This window comes from Eurytemora carolleeae, unplaced genomic scaffold (assembly GCF_000591075.1).
Source record: "Eurytemora carolleeae unplaced genomic scaffold, Eaff_2.0 scaffold312, whole genome shotgun sequence".
In the NCBI taxonomy this organism is placed as follows: domain Eukaryota; kingdom Metazoa; phylum Arthropoda; class Copepoda; order Calanoida; family Temoridae; genus Eurytemora; species Eurytemora carolleeae.
Genome location: NW_019396208.1, coordinates 110,215 through 122,196, shown reverse-complemented (window position 1 = coordinate 122,196; position 11,982 = coordinate 110,215). Strand labels below are relative to the sequence as shown.

At 36.3% G+C, this 11,982-nt stretch overlaps 1 protein-coding gene across 4 annotated transcripts in view; it reads left to right on the top strand.

Annotated features, from left to right (window-relative positions):
* The window catches only part of LOC111698206 (protein sidekick), a 53,911-nt gene that overhangs the window by 33,490 nt on the left and 8,439 nt on the right, over positions 1-11,982 (top strand). For 2 of the 4 annotated variants that reach the window (XR_002764485.1, XM_023468477.1), the window contains exons 11-16: positions 480-586; positions 990-1,055; positions 1,677-5,364; positions 6,737-7,015; positions 7,237-7,293; positions 9,985-10,142. Coding sequence is in view for 3 of the 4 variants with exons in the window: in XM_023468477.1 (XP_023324245.1) it covers positions 480-586; positions 990-1,055; positions 1,677-5,364; positions 6,737-7,015; positions 7,237-7,293; positions 9,985-10,142 (4,355 nt within the window). In the remaining variant the exon portion in view is untranslated. The remainder of the gene's footprint in view (positions 1-479; positions 587-989; positions 1,056-1,676; positions 5,365-6,736; positions 7,016-7,236; positions 7,294-9,984; positions 10,143-11,982) is intronic. The other 2 variants (XM_023468478.1, XM_023468479.1) reach the window with 2 other exon arrangements.

Sequence of the window (11,982 nt, the reverse complement as noted above, 5' to 3'; positions counted from 1 at the left end):
GGCCCCCCCCCCCCCCTTATCTAGTACTTAAAAACCCTTTATGCTATAAGAATAGAGCTTTTTGTTTTAAGGATAGGCCAATAGGTTTGTTATTATTCTATATTGTGATGTATGATGAAATCCTCTGGAACCAGTTTTTTCGTAAACAAACATTTGATAACCAGACCCGGCTCTCCTGTTCCACCAAGAAATCACTAACTTTGTTCACAAAGCTCTTAAACTATTTTAAAAGGGAACAGTAGAATATATAAAGATAATTTTCTCTCTCTTTAGTTCTTGTACTCCTTAAAATTCTACTCTTTACATTTTTTTAATTGAAAAATTCCTAGCTTTGCTTACAATCTTTGTTATTGTTTTCAATCAAATTAGTTTTAAGTTGTCAAAAACGTCAGCAGCAGAATGTAAACAAAAATTTTGTTTAATCTCTATAGCTCTTTTTCTCTTGAGTGTATGTACAATGTACATAATGTGATGTTTAGGAGAGTACACCTGTACGCGGAGCAATGAAGCTGGCGAGATCACTGGGTCAGCCTGGTTATCTGTCCTAGTCAGGACACAGATAGTTCAACCCCCTGCGGACACAAAGGAAAACAAACAAACAAACACCAAAACAAACAAAAGCTAATAAATTTAGTTTAAAAGAAATGAATATTTTTCTGTTTCATTTTTCTTTTAAAGCCTTTTCTCACTTATACCACGGTCCACTGGTTTATAACCCTCCCCCCCTCTCTCTATATCCCCCCTCCCCCCCTCTCCATACACACTCTGAGAATTGGAAGAACTATTGGTATTTTCCTTTCTTCAAGTAGGATTCCAATTTGGAAAGATTTTTGTGACAATAAGCCCAACTTCTGGGGGGTAATTGACAGAGAAATCTTTTACTTTCAAACATAATAGATAAAAGTTAAGTGCTAAAAAGCAGAAATTATCAAACTAAATTTTCTTTATCTTACTTAAACAAAAACTTAAGTTTGTTTGTTTACGTTTAGGTTATACTGGGTCATATTGCTAAACTGTACTGCAGAGTTAGTTCAGACAACAACGTTGAATACCAGGAAAATAACAACAACAACATTTGGTTTAACTAAGTTTCGTTGGATCAATTAGTTGAGATTGACCCCTGTGTTTGATGACGAGGCAATTAAATGTATTGCCTAGGGTTTATTGATACTCAATACATGATTAGTTCTTTTATTTCTAGAGCTTTATTTTGCGGGGGGGGGGGGAGGGGTGGTTGAACTTCAGGATGAAATTCAAGTTGCAATATTGAAATCTTAAGATGTTTGCCTTTAAATTTTTCTTTTAACTATTTTTCACCCCTGCCCCCTCAGTTATGCCTTTTTGTGGGATTTTTCTAATTTGTGTATCTCTAAAGGATTATACTTCAGTTTAGGAATATTTCTGTAAAGTTTCAAGAAAATGTTAAAACTTTGATTAATTTTTAAAAACAAAAACTTCTTCATGAAGTTTAGTAAAAATGGATAAATTCGCATATTAAAAGAAAACATTGAGAATATTTTTGCTCTAATACAATTTACATTGAATCCCCGCTCTCCCTTTCCACTCTTTATGGTTTTTTAATCAGCCTTTGTTAGAGCATGCAATGTTGCAATGTTTTTTCTATTTTATTTATTGCTCAGAAGGGGGAGCCTAGTGTTGATGTTGTTAAACTATAGGTTTCCTGGTATCATGAGGGTAATCTGATCAATGATAAAGCTAGCCATCGGATAAACCTCGACAGTGATGGAACCCTCGAGATTGCCGAAGCTAGAGCCTCAGATGCTGGATCCTATGTATGTGAAGTAAATTCTCCCGGTGGAAATGACAAGCGAAGCTCAAGATTAGATGTGATTGAGCTGCCCTATGCTCCCACCAGTATTAATGCTGAACGAGTGAATACAAAACATAAATCTGTAAATGTGAGCTGGACCCCAGGGTTTGATGGAAACAGTCCCATTATAAAGTTTATTGTTCAGTATCGGTATGTACCAGAGACTGGTGCTGTACCAGAGGATAGCTCTTCATGGGTCACAGCTTTATCAAACATTAGTTCTGCCAGTAGATCAGTAGTACTGGATTCCATGCGTTCCTCAGCAGCATATGTGTTCAGGGTTTCCTCAGTTAACAGTGTTGGTGAGGGGCCTCCATCCACTCCCTCGGACAGAGTAGTTCTACCCCAGGAGCCACCTTCAGCCCCGCCTTTAGGATTTGTTGGTTCTGCTAGGTCGGAGTCTGAAATAATGATCCAGTGGCAACCACCTCCAGAGGAGGCGCAGAATGGAGATATTATTGGTTACATGGTGAGATACAGGTTGTTTGGATATCATGACTCTCCCTGGTCCTTTAGAAACATTTCTCAGCCGACACAAAGAAACTATCTCATTACTGAACTCATAACCTGGAAAGATTACGAGGTGCAGATAGCTGCCTATAATAGAAAGGGAACGGGAGCCTACACTGATCCTATCAAGATGAAAACAAGAGAAGGAGTACCTAGTGCCCCGCCTACTAATGTTAGAGCTGAAGCCACAGGTTCAAGTACAGTCAAGGTTTGGTGGCAGCCCCCAGATCCACAGAAGATAAATGGGATCAATCAGGGGTACAAGTTACAGGCCTGGAGGGGGGATCCAAAAACTATATCTAAACCTCAGCGTACTGTAACCGTTCATCCTAATTTACTAAGTCCACTGAGCGAACAGACAGCAGTGATTGAGAATCTTGACCCCTGGACGGCCTATAATATTACTGTCTTATGTTTCACTAGTCCAGGAGATGGTGCCAGGTCAGCAGGAGAGTTGGTCAGAACCCATCAGGACTACCCAGGACCTGTCAAAGCTCTGCGCTTTGAGGAGATCACAGATAGAGGTGTCAGAGTGATGTGGGAGGAACCTGAGCAACCTAAAGGAATTATTCTAGGATATACCGTTAGATATATGGTTAAAGATATGATTCACACACTCATGGAGAAGAATTTAACTACTTTGGAAACCAGCTTTTATCTTAATCAGTTGAAACCTACAACCCACTATTCATTTGATGTTTTTGCTTGGACTGAGATTGGAAAAGGAGAGACAAGTTCAGCCACCATACAATCTGGTGTAGAACCTGTGCTCCCTGAGCCCCCAACCCGTCTTGCAGTTTCAAATATTGATGCATTCTCAGCAGTAGTCCAGTTTACTCCAGGATTTGACGGTAATTCTTCAATCTCTAAGTGGATTGTTGAAGCATCAAGTGCTAGAAATGCCACTTGGTCCACTATCTTTGAAGTATCCGAACCTGATGCTTCTACTGTCACAGTTAAAAACCTTGTTCCATACATGGAATACAGGCTGAGATTAGTAGCTAATAATGTGGTTGGGCGTTCCATCCCATCAGAGCCAACAAAGAAGTTTCAAACCATACAAGCTAGACCCAAGCACGCCCCTAAAAATGTGACAATCAGAGCTCATGAATTCACAAAATTAAATGTGCGTTGGACCCCCCTCTCCCAGCAGGATTGGTATGGGGTACCCCGGGGTTACAATATATCCTATAGAATACTTGGCGACTCTTCTATGCTACACACCCTCTCTATTGAAGATCCCACAGCCAACTCCTTTGTACTGGATGGCTTGGAGGAGTTTACTCTTTATGAAGTTCTTCTTCAATCCTACAATGATGTTGGAACCTCAGATCCTAGCACTGTTGTTGTGGAGAAAACTAATGAAGCAACCCCAGGTTCAGGTCCTAAGGTGGTGAATGCAACAACAACATCATCTACAACAATCCTAGTCTCCTGGGGAGATGTTGAGAAGATAGACAGAAATGGTATCATTGAGGGATACAAGGTGTATTACGGAGCTAAGGATGTACCTTTTCAATACCAGAATATAAAGAGCAACGTCACTAAACAAACAACTCTGACAGAACTCAAGAAATTTACTCGGTATTCCATTCAAGTGTTGGCATATACAAGAATAGGAGATGGTGCACTTAGTACCCCACCGATACAAGTCACGACCTTTGAAGATGTGCCGGGGCCCCCGTCTAATATCTCATTCCCTGATGTTTCTTACACCACAGCTCGGATAATATGGGATGTTCCTCTGGAACCTAATGGTGAAATAAAGGCCTACCGTGTTAACTACCACTTACTAAACTCAACTGAGAACTTTACTCGTGAATTCCTTCCAACTGACAGGACCTTTCGTGCAGTTGGTTTAGTTCCTATGGTGTACTATGAGTTCTCTGTAGCTGCAAAGACAGCTTTAGGATGGGGATATGTCTCCAAGGGAGTGGTTTACACCACAAATAACAGGGAGGCACCGCAACCCCCCTCTGCTCCACAGATTTCTCCAAGTCAGGTTCAGGATCGGCAAATCACTTTTAATTGGAACCCTGGATCAGATGGGTTTGCACCTCTGAGATACTACAGTGTACAGTTCTCTGAGAACACAGGTCCTTGGCAGAATGTGAACGAGCGGGTGGATCCAAGTGTTACATTTTACACTGTTTACAACCTTAAACCTTACTCTGATTATAGATTTAGGATACAAGCAATTAATGATATAGGTCCTAGTGGTTGGTCTCCTGAGTCCAATTCAACTAAAACACTGCCATCTGCTCCCTCTTCTATGATCGAAAACCTTAAAGTAACCCCTATCACACGCACTGATGTAAGAGTGACCTGGGACCCCCTGTCCATATCAGATTTTAACGGAGATGTGGAAACCGGAGGATATATTGTTGAATACAGGGAGGTTACTGATTTCCCCTCCCCCCTCTCCTCCTCCCCTCAAGTAGAGCTCAAGGGAGTCTCAATCAGCAAAGTTGTTCTGGAAAATTTGATTAAAGACAAAACCTATGAAATCACCGTGATTCCATTCAATTCCCAGGGTTATGGTAACGCGGCCCGACCAGTCTCCGTCTATGTCGGAGAAGCTGTTCCCACGGGATCTCCTCAATCCTTGAAAGCTGAAGCAATCTCTCCTTCAGAAGTTAGAATAAGTTGGAAACCTCCAAAGACGGATCAACAGAATGGAGATTTGCTTGGATACAAGATATTCTATAATTCAATTCAGCTGGCGGGGAGACAGGATGAAGTTGAAGTTGTCTCCGCTACCCACACCTCACACTCTCTTATATTCCTGGAGATGTATACAAACTATACAATCTCCATCCTAGCCTTTAACCCTGCTGGAGAAGGGCCAAAGACGGAAAATGTTAATATTCGAACTCTCCAGGGTGTGCCTGGAGCCCCTGCTAACCTAACCTTCTCCGAGATAACAATGAACACGTTGAAGGTGTCCTGGAGTAAACCAATGAAACCTAACGGAGAAATCCTGGGCTATGTCGTCTCATATGAAACCACTACACAGAACGAAAGTAAGTTTTAATTCCAATAATTTTTTATATTAATTCAAATTTAAGAATTCAAAAATGTTGTTTATATTACAAAAATATCAATAACTGATACTCCTTATTTTATGATAATGACGTACATTTTGTTCTCCTCTGCTATAAAAAAGTTAAAATATTTGCTGTCCAATTGATTCAATAATAGAATTTCAGATGTCATTTTTACTATAGGCCTCTTAAAATAAACGTTATTGCAATCTTACATCTTAGATATTTGTTGCATTCTGAAGCCTTTTGTAAGTTTTGAAATTAAAAGTATAGAAAATTTCTGTTTATATGTTTGAGTTTTAAACATTTTTAGAACAACGAATTTATATTTTTTAATGCTGCCTGAACATAAACCTTTCTTGGGGTCGTGTGAGTTACCACAAAGAATTGGAGCCTGATTGGTTCAGTCGTTTCGACGTTTTATGGATACAAAGAAAACAGCAGACAAGCCAAATATATTTATACATATTCCGAATATCGCATCCTCCCCCAATCCTAAGAGAAATAGAAAAAGTTGAACAAATTAGAAACTTTGTTGATTTAATTGGAGATGGTGGAAGTGCCGACTAATTATCGTTTTGGCCATTAGCCTTCGCAACTTGAAACATCCGATCTAGAATTTAATACTGGAGCACACTGCACTGCAGAGTTTTATCATGTTCAATAATTCTTGATAAAGTTCTCCTAAACCGTTCTCTATGCAGACTACCCCCTCGACATTCAAAGATTAACCTAATAAAACAATTCTATTCTCAAACTTATATTACCCCAGTGTTTCCTCTCTTGGAGTTCTTACTCCTCGACAAATAAATGTTTCAATTCAAGAATATAAATCCTAGTTTAAAGTTATTATTTTCCTCATATGATGACCAACATAAAATCTTCAAAACGCGAGATATAGCATTTTTTTATTATTTTTTGTAACCTTTTTTAGCAGAATTTTCAAAAATGTCTTAGATTTTCAGGTCGTTATGGAGGTATAATGCAAAAATACAATGCTAGATTTACAACGTTTAAATTTTAAAAGCTTTTTCTGATCAAGTACGAATTAGATATTCTTATTTTTTTAAGCTGAATTTGTGATTTCACTACGAAAGTGACTAGCGCATGTCTTTCTTGTATGAAACAATGAAGAAATTCTCAGAATTTAATACTTTTCGAGTCAGAAAAAATTACGTCATCTTCAACATTTTTGATTAGGTTAAGGTTTCGAATGTACCCATGTTTGTAAATCGGAGATTGCCATCTTTTAATGGAGGAACACTTTAAATGAATCTTACAGCCTCGATCTTTAATGGTAACCCGTTATCAAAGCATGGTTTTCATAAAAAAATGAAAGTTTTTTTTTTAGATTTCTCTAAGCAAGTAAAGCAGAGGGTTCAAGAGAACTACCTCTACATTCAGAACCTGGAGGAAAGGGTCACCTACACCTTTTCCGTACGGGCCCAGACCATCGACTACGGCCCTGCTGCGACCGGAAATGTGACGACCGGCCCCCAGCCTGGCTCCCCCAGTAGGATCACTGATCTACAGCTGACCAAAACATGGTCAGCTGTTCGCCTCAGCTGGTCAAACGGAAAATCCGGGAAAGGACCTATTCTGGGATACTACATAGAAACAAGACAGAAAGGTATGCATTTCATATTCCAGTGATTTGAATTTTAATAAAAATTGGTTATCAAATGCAAGTTTTTGATAAAAATATAGTAAAATAGTAAACAATCTGATCTTCACTTAGGTCTCAATACCATTCAACACTAACTTTATTTCAAATAATATTTTGCGACTGATGAAATATTTTGTGGGAAATGAAGTGTAAATTGAATAAAAGAATTTATACTCTAATTAAAGGACGATTTTCTTTTTCTTGCTGCTCCGCCCCTGTAGCTCTGGAGAATTGGCAGATTTGTAAGTTTATCTAGAAGTTTGTGTTCAACACTTTTTCTTTGTGTGGAAGAAGTTTTTTTCGTAGTCAGTTCTAGATTGGAGTATTTTAGAGTAAATTATATCATTGGATACAATTTAGAAAAAAATTGCAAAATATGGCTCCGATGCACTCCAATCGTATTTTTTTGTTATACATAGTTACTAAGTTGCATTTTCGTAACTTTCTCAGTCGGAAAAACTTTATCAATGTTTCCCCTTCTTTTGCTAAATTTTTTGCGACTCATTTTTATACTCTCGCTTATTCTAACCTCGCTTTTTTGCTGTGTTTTTAAAAGTTTGAAATCATAAACATTTATTGCATGTCAAAATGAGTTAAATTGCACGTTAGATTGAAATCTTATGTTTTTTAATAGTAATTCCTCTGAATTTAGAGCTATATTAAGATGAACAAAAAAACTGACATGCAGTGAATTTTTTATATGTAACCAGATGATGTTTTTTCAATTTGCGCGTAAAATTAAAACAGTAGGAGCTATGAGGTCACAAAGTCGTACCCGCTAGGTCGCATAAATTTGACCTTCAATGTAATTATTTTTGTTCATTAAATTCCCATCAAAATTCAGATTTAAGTTCTGTTATCCTGGTACAAAATAGTTTAAAGGTTTAAATCGCCCCCCTTGTTTCCCTTATTTGATTTTTCTTTAATTTACTGTTAAAGATTTTAAATGTTTTTTTAATTAGGTCAAATTCACGAACGAACTTGACTATCTAAATTTCTTTATATTTGTTTTATTGACTCCTTTTTATAGCAAGGAAATGAACTCTTAGGAACATTGGCAATCATTGTATGGAAACTTTTTCTCGATATAAACCCTCTAATATACTTGTTATACTAGCTTTATGTAGTTACACTGTTAGAAACATTGTAAAAATGGTTCTTAATATATACCATCTAATATACACTCATATAGTTTACTTAGCTGTATATATGTAGTAATTATGTTATTAACACTGTACAGAGGTCCTTAATATAAACCCTCTAATATACAGTACAGGGGGTCCATAATAGAACTCACTTCTAAATCGAAGTTTTTTTATATGATATATAACTTACATCGTCATTATGTGAAATATTCATATTTTTGCGAATAGAATGATACTTTTTTACATTTTATTTCTGGTTTGATTAAATAAGTGAACCCCCCCCCCTTCCCCCTTAATGTGATATACTAAAGAATAAAGACTAGACTGTTTTTGATTGGCAGCCCTTGCCTTTACCCAAATCCAAGGAAGATAGACCAGGAACTCTTTGTTTACAAAATGAATGTACTGCTGTTACAGGAAGAATGAATATAAACTAGTTTATTAACATTCCTCCCTAAAACTGCTAAACTCTTATGTACACTTGATATTGGTTTTTTTGTGTATCATCCTTGGCTGGATCTGTATCCGTTTAATGGTTCCTGGTGTATCATCCTTGGAAAGATATTTATCCGTTTAATGGTTCCTGGTGTATCATCCTTGGAAAGATCTGTATCCGTTTAATGGTTCCTGGTGTATCATTCTTGGCTGGATCTGTATCCGTTTAATGGTTCCTGGTGTATCATTCTTGGATAGATTTGTATCCGTTTATAATGGTTCCTGGTGTATCATTCTTGGATAGATTTGTATCCGTTTATAATGGTTCCTGGTGTATCATCCTTGTAAAGATCTGTATCCGTTTAATGGTTCCTGGTGAATCATCCTTGGATAGGTCTGTATCCGTTTAATGGTTCCTGGTGTATCATCCTTGGATAGATCTGTATCCATTTAATGGTTCCTGGTGAATCATCCTTGGATAGGTCTGTATCCGTTTAATGGTTCCTGGTGAATCATTCTTAAATAGATCTGTATCCGTTTAATAGTTCCTGGTGTATCATCCTTGGATAGATTTGTATCCGTTTAATGGTTCCTGGTGTATCATTCTTGAATAGATCTGTATCCATTTAATGGTTCCAACACAGCATGCTTATTCTTTATACTAAACATTATTATCCGCAAACACGGAAATATCACATAGTGTGTTAGTCAATGAGCGTAGAAGCAAGGAGAGGGTTTGTTTACATTTTACTGTGACGTATTAGGATAGCTGAAAAACTAGTTTTATTGTAGACAATAACAAAGGTTCCATGTTACTGTTAAATAAATTTCAGGCTTTGTCTGCAGTCTTTGTTATTGTTTACAATTATAACCAGTTCTGAAGGTTTTTTAAAATGTAAACCAACTGTATATCCCTTTCATTAGTTCTTAACTCATTGTTAATTGTATAAAATGTACATATTTGCATTTTTTTTATTGTGTTTAATTTTCCGAAAAATTGCTGGTTTATAGTTTTTTAATTACTTAATTTTTATCTTAGATTTTAGTTAGGACTAATAGAAGTGTTCTCTATTTTACACTGTAAATGTACACTGTACAATGTACTATGTACACACGAGAATAAACTCTTTTCTGAAACTCTTATTTTCTTATCTTCAAATATATGCAATTTGATATTTCAAACTTTGACTATTTGATCACAATTAAAAATATTAAAAGTCTTCAACATCAGGTTTTGTAACCTGATGTTGATCTATAGGAAGAGAAAACAAGAGTATGGGGAGAGTTATCAGTTCCTTTGTGTACAATGTTTCCTGTACATATACACGTGTTGATATTGTTAAACATATTTAGACGAGGATAAGTGGAAGTTGTACAGGCGAACAGATGGAGGTGGTATACAAGAGTACACTGTTCCTTTCCAGAATCTTGTTCCAGAAACATCATATTCATTCAGGGTTATAGCGTACAACGAGTTTGGGATATCCCCCCCAGCTACCACACAGGAGGAGGTATGATATTCATTTAGTCATCCTTTCGTTTATTTTTTACTTTCTTTCGCCCTTCATTTATTGCATAAACGATGTATTTCTGGAGCCACACGTTTTTAGCAGCTTACTTTATTCATTTTCTGCTGAATTGTTTAATTTTATTCGTTTTTTGTTAATATATTTTTACTTTTCAAAAATCGGTAAAGCTAAAAGTTTTAAATGTAACAAATTATAGAACGTCTACTATAATTTATCCAACTAAACCTTGGTTTCCATACTTAAACTTAGACCAGAACTTCAAAGCAGTAGTTCACATAGANACCTTTTACATTCCTAGCCCCCCTTTCACAAAATTAATGTTATGTCTTCCAATTTTTGAAAGTTTTTAGCACTGCACACCGCTAGCTAAAAATTTCCAATATGAGAAAGATAAACAAATAATTTTCTTTGCACACTGCACTCGTATTCCGATCTGAAAGTTTTTCAATTCCATCTTAAAAAGGGGGAACCCCCCCCCGTATATCTCCGAGTTAAGACTAGTCTCAGAGAAGAGAAAAGGATTTAGTTGTTTGATTTATTCTTTTATATCAAGCTTATGCATGAGGAGGGATTTTATATCAACTCTTCTTTTTTTAGTTTTTAGAATCTAAACAACCAGGCTTTCCAACTCTTGTCATATTTTTAGTTTTAGAATCTAAACAACCAGGCTTTCCAACTCTTTCTTGTCATATTTTTATCTGTGCATTGTATCTTTATCTTTAACGATTTTTTTTCCTCATATAAATTAGTAGAAATAACAACGTACAGGAAAAAGCCCATTAAATGCAAAGCAGAAAAACCGTGAATTTAATACAAGAATACCGTTAATTAACGAATTAATAGGGCTAAAACCCTTAGGGTTGCTTTATTAAACACAATACAATATATTTTGATAAATCTAGCGTATCTTACCATACTTCCTGATTTTTTTGCTCAAGTGGATTTCTAAAAATTAAAAAATTTAACAGTTCTGTAAAATATATAACCTGAATTTTAGGCCTGGTCGGTTTAGCCCTTTTGACGTTTATAGGATACAAACGAACAAATGAACAAATAGACAATGAAATATAAATATTATAAAGTTGATATTATCCTAAATTCATATCAAGACAAGATAGAAATTACTTGTCCTTTAAACCCTCTCAGAGCTATAGTTTAGATAAACTTTGTGTCATAAAGTTAACTGAAGATTTCCCTCAATGGTATTTTTGATAATTGTTGGACTAAGGTTATGGAGAATCAGAAACTTCAGGGGGACTTAAAATTTAATTAAAAACCCAAATGAAAGAGAATAACAAATTGGGTCACGTATAAAAATAGGATTGCAAATAATATTTAAGAAAGGCGTTTACAACAAACTGATTTTTATAAAGCCATTTTGATTTAATCTTAAGTATTTCTGCAGAAAAACCTCTTAGATGAGGTTTTTAGTGATCAACTTTTTGTATAAAGCAATTTTATTGTCAGTTTAAAACGGTCAATCAAGCAAGAAATATTTTAAATTGTGTAGATTATTATTGTCAGAGCTTAGCGGGGGAATATTATTAGGATCGTTTTTGAAACCTAAAACCTTGAAGAATCTTCAAATATCTAAATAACAATGCGCTGAACTAAAGAAAAATGTTGGGCCGTGTTTCCTCCGATTTTTATTGAAAGCTGTCTCCGGCTTTTTATAATCGATCAGTCCTTTATTTTGTCTCTTCAAGACCAATTTAAAATTAGACCAAATTTACCGGCCTTGGGTCTGAGTTTTAGTCCCTGCAGGGGTCAACCGGCAGGGGCGTATAATGAGGGGCATATAAGCTACCCCCCCCCCCCCCCC